The sequence below is a fragment of the Oreochromis aureus genome, linkage group 19, assembly GCF_013358895.1.
Source record: "Oreochromis aureus strain Israel breed Guangdong linkage group 19, ZZ_aureus, whole genome shotgun sequence".
Taxonomy (NCBI): domain Eukaryota; kingdom Metazoa; phylum Chordata; class Actinopteri; order Cichliformes; family Cichlidae; genus Oreochromis; species Oreochromis aureus.
Window position 1 is genome coordinate 2,342,842 of NC_052960.1, and position 23,546 is coordinate 2,366,387.

A 23,546-nucleotide genomic window follows, 5' to 3' on the forward strand; every position below is an offset into this window, starting at 1 on the left:
CGGCAGAATATGCGACTGAGGACAGTCTGAACGTTACTGAAGAAAACAAATCGACAAGTCTTTATTACAGATTATTGTAGTAACAGTTTAAATATTACCTCAGCCTGTGTATATATCTGCCAGAGCAAAGGCTTCGTCCACGTTTAAAAGGCTGCGTTCGCTGTGATTATCATGGTTAGGAGAGCCATTGTTTGCTTTTGGGAGAAAACTTCAGCACTGACGTCATAACTTTGAAAGCCAGATTGTCTTTCTCAAGAAGACGTTTTAAGACACACACAGCAAAAACCCACCATCTGCTGTGCTAACGCATTATAGTGGAAAAAGCTCTGTGCCAGGCCTAAGAGTCAGACTCACTCACAGAGACGTGGTTCAACTTAAAAACTGTCACCTGCTGGAGATAAGAAGGCTGGAAGACCATTTGGCAACACATGCTGAGACACACTTAACGTGACTTTGTGCTGCAGCACTCAAGTTTCAGTCCATGGCTCAGCCTCCATCCACCCTGGCGTGCAGTCGTAGGTTAGGTAAGCTAACTCATGACTTCATTTCTGGATCGTGCATAAAAAAGCGTCTCACCCAGACACATCCATGTCCCACCACCGGGGTGTCTGCTGTGCTCTCTGTGTTGATGTGGGGCTCTGGGTTGTGAACAGCACACTCCACCTGCCACAGAACAGGAAAAACACCAGAGTTTATCTGACCTGTCCACAAAGAAATGACTTCACGGTCTCCTCGAGGTCCTCCTGAAAACAAGCATGAACGTGTTGAAGAGTAAGGACATGTTAAATTAAAAAGTGTGTTTGTGATCAGCTGTGGTAACTGAAAACACAGCTTTATTAGCTGAATGGAAAATAATACAAAAACACACTGGGACACACGGAGAAACACACAACCACGCTAACATAAACGAGGGACGCGAGAACACACAGGGACACAGCTGACACGGATTAACGCTGCAGGGGAAGCAGAACTAAACACACCGAACATGGAAACACGAGACTTTCACAATAAAGCAGGAAACAGTGGAACATGACAGAAACACAAGGAGGGAAACAAGAACACCACAGAGACACAAACACACACAGACACAGACACACAGAGACACAAACACAGAGACACACACACACACACGAGACACACACACAGACACAGAGACACACACACAGACACACACACAGACACACAGACACACACACAGACACACACACAGAGACACACACAGACAGACACACACACAGACACACACAGAGACACAGACACACACACACACACACACACACACACACACACACACACACAGAGACACAGACACAGACACACACAGACACACACACACACAGACACACACAGAGACACAGACACAGACACACACAGACACACAGACACACACACACACACACACACAGACACACACACACACACACAGAGGGAATCTAATAATCAAGGAGCTAAACAGAAGAACGTAGACACTATAGAATAAACTCAAGACTAACAAAGTGAACTACAACATAAATGTGATACAATCATCAACATACGAGAAAACTCGGAACTCAAAAAGCTTCGTATCGTCCTGAGATTTTTCCCACCCTGCTGTACTCAAATCTGCATTTCTTTTCCCAGAGGCAGTTACTTCCTGTTTGTTTGTCTTTTGTCTGCTTTGGGTTTAGCTTTAATCTCTTTCCTTATTCGTTCTCTCGGTGAGGTTCAGCTGTCCTCCCAGGTGTCTCCGGTCTGCCCTCATCCCTCATCGCTGTGCGTGTCCCTGGATTTCAGATTCCTTGTTTCTGGCCAGCCTTTGTGTTGTGTTTTGTTGAGAGCAGCGTTTATTTCCTGTCTCCCGTGTCCAGCATCTGTGTCCAAATCCTGCCTGCCCACACAGCCGTACGTGACGGCGTCGCGGTGTGTGAATGGTGAATTAGATTTCTGCTTTTTCCCAACAAAAATTCCTCACAAGTCAAGTATCGTTAAACTTAGCTGTGAGCAGCTGAATTGTAGTGAGAAGTTTAAAGGAATCTGATGACGCTGCAGAGGAATTCTTTAAAACAGGAAAACTGTGTTTCAAACTGACGACCACAGCGTTGTTCCACCACACTGGGAAAAAACCAGTCATGACATCTTTGAGCTATCTTTCAAGTTGACTCACACAGAGGGATTTATGTGCCTGTTTCCAAACATGCACGGAGCAGATAATCATGTATTTACAGTATTATTGATCCAGCTGGTCAATCAATGACACACAACACCACGTAAAGTGTTTTAATAATATTAAAAAGGTGAATTCATATTTTGATTGATTCTTCCACCTTATTGGCTGTTGCATCCAAACTAAGCCACACCCCCTGACACTGAAGACCAAGTCAGAAAGTATGAACGTATACAGCTTAATTTTCTACTCTTGCTGTAATATCACATATTTATAGATAAATGAAAAGATTACCTGCTGTTTTTCACACCAGCAGCAAATCAGTGAACACCACAATCACAGGCAGTGTGTTATTTTTCACTCAGTGATCTAACACGACCAAAATAAAACGACCTCTAATCCATTCGGTCAGGTGAGATTATTTTAGCCAGCGCCGCAAGAAACACCGTAATACTTCAGTGTGGCCTGTGGTACCTGTGAACTATACCTGCGACAGTTATGTGGCATTATCGTAACACAGCTAGAACCAACTGATCCACTGAGTCGCTGCACAGATAACAAAGTGGAAAGAAAACACCTCACCTTAAACTCCTGCAGTTTGGACATGACCACGGGCATCTGTCGAAGCAGCAGGGGGTGTTTCTGCTTTTTCATTTGATTTCCATCATCCTCTGCAAAGAACCAGCCCTGCACATTGTCCTCCTCTGAGACACACACACACACACACACACACACACACACACACACACACACACACACACGCACAGTTCAATGGTCTGAACCACGCAGTAAGCATAAGGAACTGTGACACAGCTTCCTCGCTCTAATACATCTGATCAGCTACTTTGTAGCAGTTTATAAAACAGATTTAACATTGCATATCTAATACTGACGATCAATAAAATGAATGATCATCATGTATAAATACAGAAAGAATAAAAAAAGTAGGACAGCGCTGCAGGTGTACTGTACCAAGAGCCAGCTTCGCCATCTGCAAGTTGCTGATCCATGACTGTTTGATGGCTGGGCTGAGAGTATTGAACACTGCACTGAAGTAGGTCGGCTTCCCCGTCCTGCAAAGAGAGGCGACCAAAACACACATGAATAAAAAATTATTACTCGATTAACTCAGTTTTATTTATTTAGCATCAAATCCCAACAACAGTTGGCTCAGGGCGCTTTATAGCGTAAGTTAAAGACGCTTCAGTGATACAGAGTTTGGCACTGACAAACGGAGGCTGAGTCCATCAGAGGGACGGCTCAAGGTTAGAGCGGCGAGGCTGGGCTGGTTCAGACATGTGCAGAGGGAGAAGGCTGGATATATTTGACAGGGATGATGAAGATGGAGCTGCAGGCAGGAGGAAAAGAGGAAGACCTCAGAGGAGGTTGATGGATGTAGTGAAAGAGGACATGCAGAGGGGTGGTGTGACAGAGGAGGCAGGGGCGGGGTGAGATGGAGGAAGTTGATCCTCTGTGGCGACCCCTAAAGGGAGCAGCCGATGAAAAAAAGGAAGATTTTAAAGTGTCGGTCTGCAGACAGAGATAAGAAATAACATCCAATTTGTGCCCAAAAACCTTCAGAGATGTTTTAACGAGATTGTCCTCGATCACGTGGCAGCAGCGCGGCAGCTCCGGGCCTAAATTAGCATTTACATTTCTCTAAGCGGCACTTTAATGTTTGAATATTCCTGCAAACAGAGCCGTCGACTGAGCAGAAGCACTGCACTTAAACACCACATGCATCACAGGAGAAGACCCGTGTCAGGCTTGAATGACATCTGCAAATGAGTCTGATTACTGAGCGCTGACACGAGGACAGACCGAGAGAAACGCAGTGGAAATCAATACCAATTATCACTGTAAGGATCTCATGTGCACATTATAGATTTATATATGTTCCTGCTGTGTGCGGGTGGAGGGCTCACTGCTGTCAGTGCCTGATGCTGAGACGTGTTTCTGAGAGACGAGGGGAGGGATTAGCGAGCTACAGCTGCCTTTCCAAACATACCCATGGATAATCTCACCGGCTAAATGTAGTCGGGAGAAAGCGAGAGGGCGAGCCAGAAAACAGTTACGGTCACAGGGAATGTGAAAAAGCCAAAACAAGGTGCACCCTTGGGAGGCCACGTGCAGATTATAACACGGCGTGTAGACGTATGACACGAGCATTTGTATTCAGCAGCAGCTGGGCAGACTGTGGCTGCCAGCACTGGTGCACATTTCCACTGCTGTGATTCATGCCTCAGATTAGAGCTGGTGCAGAAACCTGTTTATCCAAACAGGCTCGAAATGCATCCAGAGATGGGGGGGGGGGGGGGGGGCAGACGGGGAAAGCAGGGTAAAGGGGGATAAACATGAACTCCTGGGGGGTGAGAAGGATCGAGACATTGAAGCCTGAAGCTAAAAATGTGAGAAAAGCACAAACTTGTCTTGTTTGCCAGGCAGCTGGAGCTGGATCCTGCACCGGTCAGCTGCCCTGATCTCCTCCTCCTTCTTCAGTATCAGCCTCTGGAGTCCTGATACCCAGTCTTGGGCCACGGTGGGATTTACATTCTGCAGAAAAGAATAACGGAGAGTGGAAAAACAGAGAGCAAGAGACAAAGGCAGAGGAATGGAAAAAGATTTAAGAGGGAGAAGGAATGGGAATAACAATGGGCCATGGAGGTAAACGAATCCACCTCAGAGTATCACATCATCAATAAATCATAACATCATTTATTTAGAGCCATTAGTGTGATTCAAGTTAAAATGAAAGCTATTCCTAAGAGAATCCGCTGCTAATACTGTTATCTGCATCGACTGAAGCCAAAACAGAAACAGCTGTCACTCTAATGCATCTAACACAGAGCTATTACTTATGCAACTTTTGACACGTCTACTTTCTAATTCTCGTCGACACGCGCTCGAGGAGACTTCCAGTTTTCGACGCTTGTTGCAGCGGCCAAGTTATTATCATTAGTTTGCTAAATAAAATGCTTTGGATGAATCGACACGTCTACAAATGTTGTCTCTGGCTTAATGTCTCATAAATTATTACAGCGGCACAGATTAGCTCACATACTAAGCATCTGCACAAACAGGCCAAGAATAAGATTCTACTTGGAAAAGGAAGTAGCAGGAAAATCAGGAAAACCCTGAAGTGACATCGAGACTTGACACGAGAAGCGTTTTGGTAAACACTTCTAATTAGGAAAAGTTTCATCATTTACAAGTTTGTTTTTTAGCAGTGCTCACAAATATCAGACCATCGTCTTTCTCTCCTTTCCCTTTGCATCAGTGTCCAAACCTCCCGTCTAGTTCTCTGACACGTCTCTGAGAGCTTCTCTCCATCTGACAGATCTATGAGCACCACACACACACACACGTTGGGTATTCATATCTTGTGGGGACATCTAATTGACATAACGCTTTCCCTAGTCGCTTGCCCTAACCATCAAAAATGAATGCCTATCCCTGACCCTTAGCTTCAACCTAACCATAACCCAAATGTAACCCTGACACTAAAACCACATTTCTAGTCTCTAAAATGCCTTCAAACTCATGGGGATGGGCATTTTGTCCCCATAAGGACTGTTGGTCCCCACAAGTACAGTAACATTCCAATTTTTGGTCCCGACAAAGATGTCTAAACAAGTACACACACACACACACACCTGCTTACACCCCACTAGCACAGACAGGCTTGTGTGTATGCACAGCTACACGATATGACAGGTTTGAACAGTGCAAATCAAGATCCAGGAGACTCCTCATCCTCAGACAAACTGCCCACACAGGTACATTTCACAGCTTCAACATCATATAAACACAGAGCAGGCTGGTCCTTGTGGACATGTGAGGGGAGGATTAATGAATATGACTTTAGGTCCCTGGGTACGCCCATTAAAAGAACATTAGTGTGTGTCAACTTCCAAGACTATTAATAGACAGGAAATCCCAAAAAGCTCCCATGTTTTAGACTCATGTTCAGTTTGATTTTCCCTAAAATGTCGGGACTTCACCTGTGAGACCCAGATTTTTCTCAGACTGACTCTATTTTAGACATTATTAACTGTATCATGCAGTGGAGTACCTGGTAGTTTCCCTTGAGGCTGCCAATCATGGTGGAGATCTGGTTGACCAGGCTGAGATCATGGATTAGGTTCTGCAGGTCTTGGTACAGCTGACCAGGGCCCATGTACAGTTTATCTACACAGAAACACATTTTCAGGCGGTTGAGTCACATCAAATCAAATGTAATAAAAGTGTAATAATGGCTCATACAGTAGCAAGTAGCAGTAGCAGCAGTGGCTACAATCCCAAGTCAAAGTATTACAAACGGACAGACAGCATGGCTCAGAGGAAGCTGAATGAGCGAAGTCAGGCTGATTAGATAAGCAGTTAAAAATGTTGTCCTCCCACAGGGAGTGGTGACAGCTCTGCAGACGTGGCAGTAATTCTCACCAGCCAGCGTGAGCTTTCAGGGGACACACACCTAATGCTGTTTGTTGATGCATGTCAGTGTAAATCATCCTCTCTGTTCCTCCCTCCTGTACCTGCTCTATGTGGGCGGAAACAGGTTTCCAGCTTCCTGTCTGCCCCTGGTGGAAGCTAGTAATCCTGTGTGATGTGATAGGAGCAACTGCTGTTGCAGTTCTGCATCTATGGAAAAAACACTGCAGCACAGACCGGATTAAAGGTCTGTCAGGGCACCGGCCTCCATCGCTCTCCGTCAGTCAGCTGATCCAGGCCTGCGTTCGGCCATGAAGAACAGCACTTGCAGCAGAGAGCACGAGGACACTCGCTAAGTCTGTGTGTGAAGGTCTGCAGCCAACAAAGAGTTAAACTGCAACTCTGGGAGATCCAGAATGCCTTCAGCTCTGTTTGCTTCTGTTATTCCTCTCTCTTCTTTCATCCTCTCGTACAATAGTCACAAAGTCTGACTCCGACTGCAGCTCCATGGTAACCCGGCCCGGCTCCCTCACGACTGGGCGCTCGGGGGAAATCTTACCCCTGTTTGTACATGACCAGTTCGTTGGTGGTCCCTGTAAGAGTTACTCTGAAACGTTTGCCTCTGAGTTTGCCTGCATGAGGCTGTTCAAATACAGCCATCTTTACACATGCGTGAGCACTACTGCCAGGCCTCCTGTAGACTATATTGGTTTTTGGTTTCACTGATGTTTGCATGACCTCCAATTCAATCGCAGTGATCCCAAAATATATTTAACATGTTTATTTACTTAAAACAATAATGATATCAGATGAGGAATTTGCTCTTGGAGTGTTTCTGGTTTTGGTAGCGTTTGTGCGTGGGTGTCTTTCTGTCTGCAAACACAACAAAAGGTTTGAATAAATTCTGATAAAACTTAAAAGTAGAAACTGCTTCTTGTAGTTCAGGCTCGTCTAAGGCAGCTGCATGCACGGCTCATGTGTCTCTTTAAACACTGTGACCCAGGAGGCTGAATGCAGGTCGGGACAGGAATAAACCTTCATCATTGAAACATTAACATTTGTACATGATTTAAATGTCTTTGTTTTTATTGTTATTGCTAAGAAGGCCCATAACCTGCATATGACTGGTCTCTGTGCTAACTTCCTCCCACCTAAATTAATATGTAGAAACACCATCAGCACCATTTCTTGCTGTTTATTACGTGTGTTTACTAGCAGAACTAATAAGGCTCAGGCAAGAATATAACCCCATCACAGCAGCGACCATTCCCACAGACTAGACTGGCTCTGTGTAACCCATTTCAAACTGGGTCCAACTTTGTGAATGGCTCTTTGTGAGAGCGCCAACTGCCCAGATTTTTCTAACAAAACCGGCCCAGGAGCATCTTCAGAAGCAGGACAGTCACCCCAGCAATTACACGCTTCCTAAAAACAAACACGATATCTACAAATGAGAGAGCCGCAGGAAAACATAACTCTGGATGACCAGTGTGCACGGTGGTCTAGTTGCAGTGCAGCGTAGGGAAGAGATGAACTAAGCAGAGAGACATGAAAACAATGACATCATAGCCGGAGAGTCCCTGCGCTGCCTTCACTGCAGGCTGGTCAGCGAGTGGAGTTTTGGCTGCACACACGGGGCTGAGAAAACAATTGTTTCCACTCGTTAAAAGTTCCTGGATGATGCACACACACACACACACACACACACACACACACACACACACACACACACACACACACACACACACACACACACACACACACACACAGTTGTCCAGGAGCTTTTAAGACACACACGCACAAATCAAGTTAGTCTGGAAATAACTACATCACAGCGAGGAAACTGTGATGTATTAATGTTAACTAATGTAGATAATCTCAACATTATCGTCAACTTCCATTACATCTAATTCTGTTTGCAAGAACAGCTCCATCATCTGTTAACATGCTGGACTCTCCATGGGATGCAGATGATGTGAAACAGTGCAGTGGAGCGCTCGCTGAATGCAGCTTACACTCAGGGAAAAAGTAAAAGCACATAAATATCAGGTAGAGAAAAGAAGAAGGTGTTTAAGTAGCTGGTGGGCAGCACAAAGGTGTGGATCAGAGATCAATGAGACAGTGTGACAACTGGCAGGATAAGTCTGACTATTATATAAAGTATTTGAGATGTGGCGAGTCAGTGAGCTCCAGAGTGCAGTGTGTAATCAGCGGCAGTAATTACAGCCCGCTGAAGGAACCAGCCTTTGACCTCTGCTTGAATTCTTCAAACTTTGGACAAACCAGGGAAAATACGTAATCAAAGCACTGCAGCAGACACCCGGCAAATTTAAACACAGATCGAATCCTGAAATAAAAAGTGCAGCGCTGCGACCACAGAATGCGACGCTGTTTTTAGGCCTGCTGTTTGTCTGATCTGGGCCTTTTAAAGTGGCCGAGCAGCTGTCTGTGACGGGGGACCTACTGGAAAGACTGAAATCACCCGACCGGCAGCCAGCAAAGCCGAGGACTGCAGAGGGGAAAAAACACACATGTGCTGGCTGGGAAATAAATATTTCCGCTGATTTTTTAAAGAAACGGTGGCAGTTTTCAACTCGGCCTAAGGAAGTCGAAGCAGATGCAGTTCCTCATGTCAGAGCACCAACCCTCAGCTGCTGATGCTCTATAATCCACTAAACTAATGACTGTTACTAGATTTCTGCCAAACAGAGACACAAATAAGGTGACGGGCGAGCAGACAGATTCAAAATCCCTGACTGTGAAACTACGTCATACTTGGCTTGGCGCTGATCACCACTTTCTCCCCCGAATGAGGAGCTGGGAAGCGGCCGGTGTCGGCCATGTCTTCGCTGGACCCGAACTCAAGCACCTCCACGAAGCTCAGAGGCACGCTCCACTTCAGAAGGAACTTCTGGTCAAATGTTACGCTTCCGCTACCACTCCCACTGCCATCCTGAAATCTGAAAAAGAAACGAGCGATGAAGACGCTTTGGGTTATGTTGTTACGAGCGCCCCCGATTCCCACACAGGTATGTAACTTTGTGTCAGAGAGCCGGGAAGTGAAACATTGCTTCATGTCTGGGTTGTGGTCTCCCTCACCGGATATTGGGCGTGGCACACATGAGCACATCGTTGAGCAGGAACAGGCGTCGCTCCTTGGTTTTGATGATTTCCCCACGCTCGTTGTAGACCGTTTCCACCATGTCGTCTGAGCGGATCAAGTAGCGGCTGCCGTTACTTAGAAGCTGATGACAGAGATGATACGCTACATTAATGCTCTGTGAAGCCAGCTCAGAGAATGAATACAGACCAAGCAAAGACTAAGAGTACTCGTATTTCATTTGGCATTAATGGCTTATTTCACTCTTGCATCCTCTCACTTTGGATAACAGTAATGCAGCGACTCTGAGAATATCCAGGCGGCGGGGAACTCACAGCCTGCCCCATCCAGGCCATCCTGTAAACACGCCTGTGCACAGATGCCAGAGTGGGTGGCTGAAGACAGTCGAATAATTATACCTTGGGGAAAGCTGGTGTTTTTGTGCAAACGCTCTGCTAAGCCATGCACTAAAAATAAGGTATTCAGTCAGGAGAGAAGCTCCAGTGTCTGATGGCCGCCCACACTGGGACAGAGAGAAATGCCACAGCATATGCTAAAAAAAAATCAGACATCAGCCAAAAGCAAAGGCTCCACCGATCAGTAGATTTTTGGTTGGGCGCAGAAACGTGCGGACCTTGTTGAGGTAGCGTTCGTTCATGGCCTTTGCGATGTGACGGATCTCGCAGCGCTGGTCGGCTTCTCTCTTCTTTTCATTGAGCTTCTCAGCCAGAGTCTCCAGTTCAGTCAGGGCCATCTGCAGGGGCAGACGGTCCGGGTGACCCACTGGTGTGTTCTTCAGCATGTCCTGATGGAGAGGAGAGAAAAAGCCACCAGTCATTCGATGCTTTTTCACCCTCTGAGTGTTTTCAACAGCTCATACAATAAAAGACAAACCAGCCGAGCCCTGTTCTGCCCCACTCCACCTTTCTACATTTATATAACACACATCCTCATAATTCATACTAAAGATTTAAGAATCGATGGAGAGCCCTCCTACGAATTATCTAGCTGTCTTGATTGCTATTAAAGTGGTGTAAAAAAGAAAGAAAGCAGCCCAGTGTCCCACATTTTCACTGATATTTTCCTGCAGCAGACATTAATAGTAAATATGCCGGGGCAACGGAAAGCAGGATTAAACTAGAGGAGGAAAGCACGTCTCTTCAGAGCGATTCCCCTGCCTCGCTTTGAGCCACAGCTTTGAAAAACAAAGTGCTCGGGTTTATGAATGCGGCACTCCCTCTGCTGGTGAACACATGAACAACACTGCCTGCTGCACATTGCATTTTACTGTAAAGGAGATGAAAATAAGAGTGAATTATACCTGCAGCAGCAAAATGAACTGAGGGAATCTCTGGATAGGCTTCATCATCAGGCCGTACAGAGTCATTCGGTCACTGCTGGTTTCCTGTCGATGCTGTCGGTGACAGGATGGCCAATCAGTCTAAAGACTTAATGCACTGTTAAGTTTAACTTTGTAAGAAAATCAATATACCAATCTGTTTTAATGTGAACAGCTGCCTTTGATATCAGATATGTAGCAATGACAATGATAAACAGCTTTTTTTATTCAAACACACAGCAACAAAAATAATGAAACAGTTTTACTGAGAAACAAACTTCCAGTCTGTCCTGTAAGGTTAATATTTGACATTAGTGTGTTGGTCTCAAACCTTGAGGAATTCCAGGAATGCCGGTTTGGAGGCGCACGTCTTCCTCACGACTGCCATCGCAGTGCTGAAGTTATTCACATACTCGCTGTAGGCGTCCAGCACCATGGACTTGGAGAACTGCACACACACAGAGGGGTTGCTTACTCAAACAAACTGCATCATGTGCTTCAGTTGCAGGAAATGACATCATCCAAAGCTCTATAAATATGCACACCACAGCAGCAGCACCATCAAAAATGTGAATTCTCTACACAAAAAAATTAACTGTTTTCACTTTAACTTGTCTAAGGTGCTTTAATAAGGTGCAAATATGCTTTTTATAAATTAGGTTTAATAATATTACATGCTCACAAGTAAAGAGCTGTGTGATATAGTTATGTTACATAAAGACTTACATAAAAAGCTTTTCTTTCTAAGTCATGTTCACCAATAAGCAGTAAAAGCTCCATCAGACGGAGAACTCTTTATAGGAATATTGAGGGATGACTGATGCTGGTCTGCTGCTGAAAACGCATTTTTAGTGTTTTCGTCCATCAGTTTGTCCAGACTGAATTTCATGAGTGTTGGCTGATGGAGCATGGGCAAGGCTCAAACGTCATCCTTTCAACGTGTGAGACAGAAGATGCTCCCTCTGAGTGCCTTTATCGCGTTTTTAACCGCTGAGTGGCACAGAAGTGAGAACTTTAGCTCCAGTGTTATTTAGATAAATAAATGAATCTCTTCAAAGTTCAAACTTGCCTATATTGCCTATGAGGTAATATAAAGACTTCAGGTCCAAATAAAGCTTTTTATGTGAAGTCCTGTGGTTTTATTATTTGAACTGTGGTGTGTCACATGTCTCTGTCTCTGACAGGAAGTAAGATAGCATGAGCTTACCGACGCCACAAAGACATCCCCAATCATCTCCAGGCTGTCCCAGTCCGCCACACGGCTCGCCAGGGCGATCTGGAACAGGAAGTGGCACTGCAGGATTTCACGCACGCGATAGAAAGTCATCTTCAGTTTCCTGTCACTCAGCAGTCTGGGCTCGATCTGCGACAGGGGCTTCTCGTATTGCTGATGAAGGAGACAATACAAACTGTAATAAGATGCACTTAAGAACCAAAGCGCCAATCACCGCAGCTGTACTCGCATACCTCTAAAATCCTCTTCAGAGAATCGAGATAATTCTTCTCGCTCTCCAAAATAGATCCCAGGATGCATCTTCTGACCAGCTGTGGATCAAACAGACGTTTCCTTCACCAGCGAATTCACAGAGTTAAGCATAACTGGATTAGGTTAAAGTTGGGAAAATACAAACCTGCTGCTGTGACAGAGCCTCTGGTGCTGGACACAGCACTGGCTCAACATTAAAACAGTCCACCTCAATGAAGAGTCCAGACTCCTCATCCTCAAAACAGGCCGACTTCTCTAAAAGATCAGAAACAACAGGAAGTAAAGCACTAAAGTCCAGCTGAAGAGTAAAAAACTATGACTCAGCTTCCTAGTAGATGCAGTGACCACATTTACAAGATTTTCAGAAAACTTGACCTCTGACCCCTGACCTTGAGGCTGAGCTCACTGAGATTTGTACTCAATATCAATTTGAAAATCCTAGGTGATCGTGTATTTTAGTGTAATTTAAGCAGCACATACCCTGACAGAAAGACTTGGTTTTGATGAAGGAGCGTCCCTTCTTTACTGCAGCTTTGGTTTTCTCGAGTCCATCTTTGGTCCCTTCCTTTGCAGCCTTCACCAGCTTTTGCATCTTTGATGAGACAGAATGCACCATTACTAAGATTTTAAGAGTAACACAAAGTCCTTTTTAGTCCAGGTTTAGTTTAGTCTGTCTAAACCTACGGCTAAAGAACAGCTGAACCGATCTACCCAGAACAGGAGCAGTGTTAGAGGAGGGATGAACAGAATGCGTAACACAAGACGACAGAAGAGCAGAGGCGACCACAGGAGACAGAAACTGGGACATCAGCTAAAAGCAACGTGGTGCTTTTAAGAACATAATGCAAGATCGAGGTTTAAATGTCACAGACGTCGCAGTCTGTATAATGCAGCACAAAGGCTCAAATGCTTGGAAGACACTGTTGCTGGTGTCTCAGTTTGCTGAAGAATAAACACATGTTACTTTAAAATGTGTCCTTTCGGACGTCGGACGCATGAACATTCAATGAGACAGGTCGACGTGGCAGAAAGGGATGCAAAGGAACTGCTCGCACTCCCACCATCACCACCACCACAAGTTCATTCACGTCAGAGCAGGATGAAGGTACCAAGTCAGAAGCAGGACGCCCAGAGTGGAGTTAGCCAGACTGAGTGAAGGGCTGGGACTACTTTATCTAGTACAAACACATGAGGTGAGCCTCAGCCAGTTTACCTTCTGCTCGTGTTTCTGTTTTAACTGCTGCAGCTCTACCGTTCCCACTGTGTTTGCCATTAGATCTTTCATCTTTTTCTCATAGTGTTCTTTCAAGCGTGTCAGATCTTGAGAGAGCTAAACAAAAGCAAAGCAAGCGTTACTGGTTACACGGTCCGGGAATGAGTCCCACCACGTTCGTGTCGACGTGATGGTTTTTTAAATAAAGTGATTTTGAAGTGTCAAAACCACGAGGCAAATCATCACAGAGTGCAGGAAGACGACTAGCAGAAGTGAATGGGCTGCATCGAATGCACGAGTGTGCATCGCTGTACACTGGAAAGAATAAGCACAATAAAAAAGACACTTTCATAAACTGTATGAAAGACACTGCGTTATCCCCGCTATCCTGAGGTGCATTTTTAACGGGCTTTTAACGGGGAATAGAAAGGTCATCCTTATACACACATGAGTCTTCCTCTGGGGCGGCTTCCCTCTCATGAAGGCGTGAGGCAGGCCATTCTCAGGCCGACCTTCCCCGTCGCTGGCTTCGTCGTAGCTTTCAAACTCGCTAGAGCTCCAGCCGTTGTCGAGGGAGCTGTTACAGCCGCCCTCCTCGCCGAGCTCCACATCGTCGTAGATCATCTCATCTGGATCTGTTCGAATGAGAGCGACTCGCAGTGATACTCAGAAATACTACAGTCTGGCTATGACCTTAAATTGAAGTGTCATGATGCAGACGAACACGTGAGAAGTCCCAAGCTTCACTGAACGCAACACTCATCTCATCAAAATATCTAATTAGCATTGATTAGGAACATTAAAGTCAATAAATAAGTCAAACAGAAGTTTTTGAGCCTAAATAAGTCAAACAGAAGTTTTTATACGAGAAGAAAGAAGCGAAAGTGGACGGGATCAAAAAGAGGAAGCTTGAAACTGAATGTGTGGAATGAGAAAATTAAAGAATAGTTTACAAACCTGTGTTGGAGTCGGAGTTTTCTCTGGGCACATCATCATAAATCACCTCATGTGGATCTGAAAAAACACGTGCACAGGTTTTACACACCACGTAACTGATCCAGTAACGCCACAGCCAGGATGTGATGCGGCGAGAGAGCTAGAAGACAGGCAAACACAAGGCTGTGCTTCCTCAAACAAACGGGGAAGGAAGTCTCTGGGAATTCAGTTGTTTCAAAAGAACATTTTAAAAAGATGATAGCACCCTGCGGGCATGTCGTGACTGCGCAGAGAGATGACACCACAGCAGCACTGCGGTAACTTTGACCTTACTTGGAATTGTTTCCTTACTTTCCATCCATGCGGTGTTGGCTGGATCTGATGCCCATTTTGCCAAAGCATCCTCTTCTCTGATAGGTGGATACTCTTCACTGAAAACACTTAGAGAACACATAAAAACACATTTTTAATGTAACATGTCCTCGATGTTGCGGTCGATGCGCTCAGTGACGAGCACAAACGGGTCGTATGTGACTCACCTGTCAGCTGAGGTGTTCCCAGTGCCAGCCAGCATCACTGCAGGGAAGAACGAACTATGGTGTGAATTCTGCAGGAATTATTTTTCCGAATCAAACATTCCAAACAGCACACTGCACATCACAGAACTGCAAAGCTTTTCCACACGTGCCACCAGGGGTCACTGATAATTCCACGGATAATTTAACCTGGATATGCTTTAGTGTAAATGTGCTTTTACAAAACTTCATCTGACATATGTGTCTAATTGAAATTCCTTCTGCGTGCTTCTGTTTTCCTTGGAAGATGTCATAACTTCAGCAAAAGGCCCGTACTATGTGCATTCATCACAAAACTGCACAAATGAATATGATGGTTGCACTCTGTGGCTTTGTAACATCTAAAAAGCACAAGTATTTCAACATGGTGTGACCTTGCTTAGATAATTACAGTGTAATTAGGCTCCTGGGACTGCCAGACCACAAGCTTGGGCTCAGTTACTGCAAGATTTTAGGGAAACCGGAAAATCCTTACGGCCAGCACAGATCTTAGGGGAGGGCTAAATTTAGTCCCTACTTCCTTGTGGCAAGGCTTTAGGAAAAACAAGAGAAATAAAGGACGGGGGGATAGCAGCAGCCGGGACAGCGTTTACGTGTCCTAGCTGTGCATCCGTGAGTGAGAGCAGGGAAAAAGAAAAGTAGGGATTTAAAAACAGCTTCACTGCTAGGGAAGATTGGGTTATGGATATAATTTGATAAACATTTGCTTTAACTCGGAAACATTTGTTCTTAATTTAGCAGCGTTTATTAAAGTCTCCTCCGGGTTTCCCCTGGTGCTTGTTTCATTTACCATCTTCATCCACGGAGAGGTGTCGAATGATGACAGGTGTGGTGTAAGCTGGGGTGATGAGCGGTACTCCAGAGGGGGTCGCATAGCCACACGGCACAGGCACCGAGTATCCCGAGGCGATGCCAGCAGGGCTGCCGGGAGGATCCTGGCCTTCTGCCTCTCGTTCTTTGGGCTCCGTGGGCGAGGGGGTGGGAGAGGCGGGTCCATGCTGCTGGTCAAGCTGCTGCTGCTGGAAGGAAGTGATGTCAATCACAGAGTAGGGGTTGACTTTGCCCTGGGAGGAGGAACCGGGGGCGACGTGTGGAGCGTGAGCGCTGCTGACGGATACTTTCTGGCCTTCACTGACTGCTGAGGGAAAGATCATGCAGTCAGCTGACACAGTTACAAATATAGTTACATTTAGACAAAGATGGCCTCAAATTATTACATTTATTTGACTATATGAACTCGACTACAGCACACATTAGAAATCAGCATTTAAAAAGTTTTTAATGAATTAAATCTTACTTTTTCAGAGCTGTCAGATCATTTTGGTATCTCTCAGTTGTTCATATAAACATTATTCATTATTTAAATACTCGGTTAGACCCATTTCTCCTTCAGATCTCCTTCAGAGATTCATGGCCACCACATCCCATAGGAGCTCTACTGGATTCAGATCTGGTGACTGAGGAGTCCACGTGACTACGGTGAACTCATCGTCATGTTCAAGAAACCAGTTTGAGACGATCTGAGCTTTGAGACATGATGTGGTATCTGTGCTCACAAAGGCATGGCCATGATCTACACTCCGGTAAGATGTGGTGTTCAGACGATGCTCGTTTGGCACGACGGGGCCCAAAGTGTGCCAAGAAAATTTCCCCCAGCCGCTCATACAAGCCAGGATGGATCCATGCTTTCATTAGATTTCCTGTTCTGAAAGTCACAGCAGACATGGAGACTCATCAGAACAGGAAATCTTTTATTGGTGAGCCTGTGTGAACGGTAGCCTCAGTTTCCTGTCCTTAGCTGACAGGAGAGCCACCCGGTGTGGCCTTCTGTAGCCCATCTGCTTGGAGGTTTGACGTGTTGTAGTTTCAGAGATGCTCTTCTGCATACCTCGGGTATAATGAGTAGTTATTTGTGGTTACCACTGCCTTCCTATCAGCTCGAGGCAGTCTGGCCTCTCCTCTGACCTCTGGAATCAACAAAGCTTTTTCTCTACTTACAGAGGAGCAGCTGAGGCTCAGGAGGGAGAGCAGGTCGTTTACTATGAAGGGCTGGTGGTTTGAGCCATAGTTCATCCAGTCTGCACGTCAAAATGTCCTTGGGCAAGATAGTGAACCCAGAGCTGCCCACGATGCATCGGTTAGATTAGTAAGAAAGCACTTTGAGCACTCAGAGTATGAAAGTCCTGTGTTTCCATTAAACTTCTGCTCACTGGACATTTGCTATTTGCTATTTGATTGTTGTTGTGATTTGGTGCTATTTTTATGCAGCTTTGGTTAAAACTGCAGTGGCATTGTGCAGCAGTCAGCAGTGCTGAAAGAGTAAATATGACAACCTGAATGGAGGAACATCACGTAGCATCCACGCTAAAAGACTTCTGCATGTATGTGGATCTTGCATCTCTCACGAGTGCAAACGATGCTCAAAAGCTGAAGTGCCATCATATTTCAGAATGACTGAGAATAAACAGAGCCCAGCCCGACCGCTGCTGCTGTCATGCCTTTCAGTGATAAAAGCCAGAACATCTCCAGCTACAGGCAGCCAGATATACAAGGTGTCACCAGAGAGACAGACTGCCCCACTTTACGATCTCACTCGCGCTGGAGCTGAAGGGGCGTGAGCAGAGCCAGATAAGGTACGCACAACATGACAGTGCAATGCAGAGAATCTTTGTCACTGCCAAAAAACAAAACACATACTCGAGGCATTGTTTGCACTTAACTGATTTGCAAACACAACTTTAGTTGGAAGGAGTCTCCGTCCTAAGGAAAGCCCAGCACTTCTGGACCGCATACCTGTTGTTGCAGGATGTGTCTCTGTGTCATCATCCAGAGGAGGGAGCGGAGGTGGAGGCGGTGGTAAATCATTCTCCCTGTCATCAGTCCCCTCAGCAGCAGATGTCCCTTCAGCTTCTGCTGCTGCACCACCTGCTGTGGCAACTGTTCCATCTGCTGATGATGGAGCTGCGGACGAAGGCACTGGGGGGTCCGCAGTGGGGAGGAGGTCCGAGCGTTGCCTGTTCACAGTGCTGTCCTTGTTCTGATCCCTGCTGACGGGGAGCACGGGCAGCGGGGAGGCAGCCTCGGGGATGTCGTCAAAATCAAAGGGTTCCCCCTCATCTTCATCTGCAAAAGAGATGTCACCTGCCAACACTGGACAGGTTCCAGATGTGCCAGGTGTTGGATTTTAGTTAGATTCAGAGAATACTAGATATCACTTTATTATCTTATAGTGTAGTGCAAAACTCTGAGGTGACAGACACACTAATCATGAGTTTACCAGTGTCAGCTAAACACTTTTTGACTGCATGATAATAGTAATAATACTTAAAGTGCTGCTTTAACATCTGTAGCATCATGGGTGGTGCTGGAGCTCTGAAAAAGAGGCTGAGGACACAGACAGATACGCTCTGGGTGGCATTTGAAATCTGCAGGACTGAGCCACATACAGACGTCTAATTAAGGGTGGGATCTACTTTATTGCACAAGCTTTGGCATCGGGGATTGGCACCGAAGCAGCACATGCACTGGGTTTACAGCAAAAACAAACTGGGGGGTTACAACGCACAGCTAGCATTCAAAGGCACTCACATCAGAGCGCTCAGCTGACAGGAGACAGGAAGGGAACTACAAATATCTTTCCAGTTTCCACACTGCAATTAGGCCAGCAGGAAAGAGAGCTGTTACTCCCAGCAGCCAGGACTACAGCCTGAGTTTGTGGATTATTCCTGATCTGATGAAGTGAAGGAAGAGTGGGCCAAAGGTTTAGGAATGCACAGGCTCAGCCTTCATTAGCAGGCTTCAGCTCTAGCATGGCTACAGACAGTATGTGGGATCGCAGTAAAAAAAGAGTATTTTTATTTCAGAACTCAGTGCTGGTGAAGATATGAGGTAATACTATAAATAGGCTTTACAGAGCCTGTATGGGGCTCTGCTTCTATCACAGCCAACATGGTGAAGGGTTTCTGAGAATCATATTTTCTCCCACTATCACAGTTTCTCTCAAATACCACAGATTCTTTGTGATCACTCACACATCACAGCCAGCACGGCTCCGTTCACTCCCAGTCTAGAGTTTGATTTTCGGTCTCATATCCTGAACGGGGTCCCAAAGAAAACAGAGCACGGTCTCCTGCGTGAGGCCCCCCCCCCCCACCACCACACCAGAGGCCGAAATAGCTCAGCTGGGAGAGCGTTAGACTGAAGATCTGAAGGTCCCTGGTTCGATCCCGGGTTTCGGCACTACCATAGTTTTTATTCTTTGCTGCCATGTTGGAATTCCCAACATTTAGATGTACTGTATAGTTATTGCTTACACACACCATCACCATCTAATTAACCACATTCACCTCCAGGCTAGTGGCCAGCTAACTTTGGTGTACACAGCTGTAAATCACCTCAGGCTCTCGCAGGTAGTCGTTCCACCTCCTCAGTGTGAGAGAGAACAGCCTGTGATTAATGTTCACCCTCAACTTTGTCGTAACCATCTCCACCCACGGCTGATGGTTCAAGAAAACGGAAGTGCAAAGAGCAAGCATGGGAACAGAGATGCTATCTGACTGTTTCCATCATGGAGTGATGAACGCTGTGAGACGCCGTGATAAGGCACGGACAGCCTTTGGAAACACTGGAAAGTAGGATGCATGTTCACATGCTAATAACTGCACTAATCTGCACTTTGGTGAAACACTCGACCGTGTCAGAGCTCGTTTGATTGGATTTTGCCAGAGCAGTAATCACAGCTGGCCATTCAATAGTACCTCTGTAACTGTGGGCCGAGGAGGTCATTGATAGCTGGCTCGGTGAGTGGGTGTGCATGTCAGAACAGCTTACTTACAGACTGTGCACACACACATGTGATCATCATCTACTTTCAGCTCTTTAAGGGAAATAAAATCTCCACTTTGAAGAGTTTCTTTCAACTTTGTAGTCTTATAAAAACGCAAAGTTTAAGATGTAGATATATATGCAAATGTGGCAAGGAGGCGAGCTGTTCACGCTGACAATATGGATGTTGTTCTGAGGACCCCTCAGCTCCATAGAGGTCTGCTTAAATGACTCACTGCTTCTGTTTCGCCCCAGCAACAAAGCGAGCGAGCGGCCAGCTGGAGACGAAGGATTTCTCTGGCCTGCGTCTGCCCCGGAGGCTTTGTGTGCCTGTGTGCGCGCTGCTGCATCAGTATTCTGCCTCATACTGAAGCACATTGTGTGCTATTCACAGTCGCGCAGCACATTTTACTCTTCTTACTCCCTCATTCCTCCGCCCACGCACGCTACAGCAGTGGATGAGCGGAGGAGAGGAATCTGCGCTGTTGACTCGAGCTGCACAGCTTCAGCAACCTCTGAGAAAATCATCTAACCTTACAATGACCTGCAGAGGTGATCAGCTGACCAACACCTGTAACCTCTGTGAAACAAAGTTTCCTCGTTTTGGTTAAAGTGGACGTTTTGATTCACTTTCTGTCATACATATATGTACATTTATAAACTACGACAGCTGTGGAATTTTTTAATGATCCCTGTGACCCAAGCTTCTTTTTTTCCTCGTTGGATTTGGATGATGTCAAAGAGAAAAGATATCCTTCATATGGTGACTACAGAAGCCCCACCCACCTGCCTTTCAAACTATCTGCTCACAGAATAGAATAGCCCGTCTATTGTCATTGTACATGTACAATGACATTGTGAGGGACAGCCAATCACAAAAGAGCTAAATGAGACGGTGGTCTTTCAGGAAGAGGCGCTAAAAGGAAGTGGATGATTCTTAAACTCGGCTCTCTTCCTCAGTGTGTCCATTGTCCTGTCTCTCATCTCTCCTCCCTCCCCTCACCCTAAACGGCTGCAGGAGATGGGCCCGCCCCTCCCTGAGCCTGGTTCTATCTGTTAAAATGGAGTTTTTACTTCCCACAGTCACCGAATGCTTGCTCATAGAGAGTTTCGATTGCTGAGGTTTTATTGTAGGGCCTGTTGAACTGACTGACCAACTGAGCTAACCGGCCCATGAAAACAACACTTTCCACCATGTTTACCAGTTTAATGCATCGAGGAAGCGGACACATGCAAATCACATATGAAGGACGAGGATTTGTTGACTTTACTTTCAGGAGGTGGGGGAGGAAAGTCTTCCATGTCCATGCTTACTGCTCTTCTCCTGCTAAAGCTCTTCAGACATCAGCACGCAGAGGATCAGTTACACCAACGCACATTCCTACAGGAGGAAAGGACAAATGTCATTACAGTCAGCTTAAGGAGGCTCATACAACATTTTTCCAGAAAAAAGAAACTGAGTTTGGCATTTCTAGGTCAGCATATGTGAGCCAGTCGGTCCACAAAAGACCAAGCACTTGTTATTCAATGTTACTTAATCAAAGCGGCAGACAGCAGCGTGGCTGTGTTGTCACGGTCTGCTACCTTTTGTATCCACATCTGATTCTGAACCAAAGCTAATTCAGACAAATGAAGAGTGAGTGAAAACAAAGGAAACACTTGTAAAGCACCCGGGGAGCGCTGACGCCGGCGTGTGTTTACGTGTGCCCGACATTCTCATATGCTAATGCTGCGTGTGTGTGTGCGATGTCATAGTATACACAGCCTGTGCTACCATTGTAATGGACAGATACACCCTGCTGCGTGTCCACGAGGAAAACAGAGGCTGTGGAGCTTTGCAGCTAAAGCAAAGTTCATGCAAAGCAGGATTAGATTTGAACTCATTTCTTTGGTTTCAAATACATTCAGAATGCATTACGTGAGTCGACTATCAAAAACTCACTTTAACGCTCCAGGATGTGAAATATGTGCTGCTGTAAATTAAAACCCAGGCAGGTTATCATGCAGAGGCAGAGGTCAGTGTGGCACTTCTGTCTCAAATAGCAATTATCAACCACACATTTTGGTCCTTATTAGCATGCTGAGGCAGGAGACCTTTGGACCTGCATGAACATGAGAGACATTACATTCCTCAGCAGCACAGGGTTCCTGTGTGATGTGCAGCTTTTATCCAGAGGTGACAGCTTCTGTCAAATGTCTCTACAAACGAAGCTGCGCTATTTACCTTCAGCTCACTACTGTGCACAAGGACAGATGACAGTGTGGTGACATCATGCTGTGGCATAAAGCAGGCATTGTAGCGCTGTGTGTGCACCATTCTCTATCCATGCAATCTCCACAGCCAGCGTAGGTTCACAGCAGTCTGCTTCTGACTAAGACAAACGTGCAGCACAGCAGAACAGAAAACAAGAAGGATAAGTCATTCTGACTCTCAAAGCTTGTTTTGTCTACAAATAATGTGAAACCCTCTCGTCTTTCTCCTCCACTCTATTCACTGGGCACAAGGCCAGGAGAGAGGATCTGTCTGCTACGGCTAACAGTGCTAACACAGACAGGTAGGCTGCACCGAGCCTGAGGAGGCCGTAGCCTTCACAATGGAGTACAAAGACAGGCAGACGCAGCTACAGCATTAAAATATCTTACATCTGTCAGTCAGGCCTTCTTTAGGCGCTACTGTGCTGAAGAACAGTGATATATAATATTTATGTTTTATCTTTTTTAATGATCATGATATGATATATTTTTCTTAGACTGAATAAAATCATATTGGCAATTGTCACTCGTGTAATCTCAGTGAAAATTAAAAATCCAGTGTGATCAAACTGAAAACAACTAAAACTCTGAATCTTTATTTTTATTCCTTTGGTTCGTACTCGGGTTTCCTTCTTAGTTTCGTGAGTCAGCTGTAACTGCTGTGAGCAGGTAACTACACGACAAACACGCTCGTAACTCGGCTGACACATTTTAAAGAGAGGAGCTGTCAGCCGAAGCCAAACAGAAGCTTCAAAGAGTGACTCATCTCTCCCGTTAAACACATTGTTTGAGGTTTAGGAAAGCAGGAAAAGGATGGAGGGCAGAGGAAAGGGACTGAAACGTGTTCTTCTTCCCCCAAAGGCACTAAAGACAAAAAGTAGACTGGTTAAAAAAAACTTGTTACTGAAACACTTTCGTTTCTCGCGTTTCTGTTTATTTGTAATATGTGTGAGTGAAGCTGATCTTTTCTCCGTCAGCCTGCAGATTCCTGCATTCCTCCCTGCTCCTGTAATTACTCCCAGTTTGGTCTTTCTGCTTGCTTTTGGAGGAAAACTAAACACATTTCCAAATTACACCCTGCACTGCTTGCGGTGTAGCGTGACTTCAAATGCGGTCTTCACCAAACAAGCACCTGTCTCACCCGTGAAGATGACCTGTAGCACAAACACAACATGACATCTGCAGCTTCGGTCACCAGCTTTGGACTGAGCCACACAGCTGAGTGTGCGTATCTCACAAGCCCTCG

At 45.7% G+C, this 23,546-nt stretch overlaps 1 protein-coding gene and 1 non-coding gene across 5 annotated transcripts in view; one reads left to right on the forward strand and one right to left on the reverse strand.

Annotated features, from left to right (window-relative positions):
- arhgef10 (Rho guanine nucleotide exchange factor (GEF) 10) overlaps positions 1-23,546 on the reverse strand; it is a 41,278-nt gene that overhangs the window by 14,047 nt on the left and 3,685 nt on the right. The window contains exons 2-24 of one of the 4 annotated variants that reach the window (XM_039603423.1): positions 22,272-22,419; positions 21,319-21,428; positions 18,017-18,373; positions 16,014-16,361; positions 15,188-15,224; positions 15,000-15,088; positions 14,670-14,726; positions 14,160-14,347; positions 13,713-13,829; positions 12,980-13,091; positions 12,645-12,754; positions 12,481-12,558; positions 12,221-12,400; positions 11,345-11,461; positions 10,996-11,088; positions 10,309-10,479; positions 9,674-9,819; positions 9,350-9,534; positions 6,216-6,331; positions 4,569-4,696; positions 3,116-3,216; positions 2,726-2,847; positions 577-663 (exon numbers count right to left, since the gene is read on the reverse strand). In XM_039603423.1, coding sequence (XP_039459357.1) covers positions 577-663; positions 2,726-2,847; positions 3,116-3,216; positions 4,569-4,696; positions 6,216-6,331; positions 9,350-9,534; positions 9,674-9,819; positions 10,309-10,479; positions 10,996-11,088; positions 11,345-11,461; positions 12,221-12,400; positions 12,481-12,558; positions 12,645-12,754; positions 12,980-13,091; positions 13,713-13,829; positions 14,160-14,347; positions 14,670-14,726; positions 15,000-15,088; positions 15,188-15,224; positions 16,014-16,361; positions 18,017-18,373; positions 21,319-21,355 — 2,976 coding nt within the window. In that variant the 5' untranslated portion in view covers positions 21,356-21,428; positions 22,272-22,419. The remainder of the gene's footprint in view (positions 1-576; positions 664-2,725; positions 2,848-3,115; positions 3,217-4,568; positions 4,697-6,215; positions 6,332-9,349; positions 9,535-9,673; positions 9,820-10,308; positions 10,480-10,995; positions 11,089-11,344; positions 11,462-12,220; positions 12,401-12,480; positions 12,559-12,644; positions 12,755-12,979; positions 13,092-13,712; positions 13,830-14,159; positions 14,348-14,669; positions 14,727-14,999; positions 15,089-15,187; positions 15,225-16,013; positions 16,362-18,016; positions 18,374-21,318; positions 21,429-22,271; positions 22,420-23,546) is intronic. The other 3 variants (XM_039603424.1, XM_031752964.2, XM_039603425.1) reach the window with 3 other exon arrangements.
- On the forward strand, positions 19,390-19,462 carry trnaf-gaa. The gene has a single exon. It is a non-coding gene; the product is annotated as a tRNA-Phe (tRNA).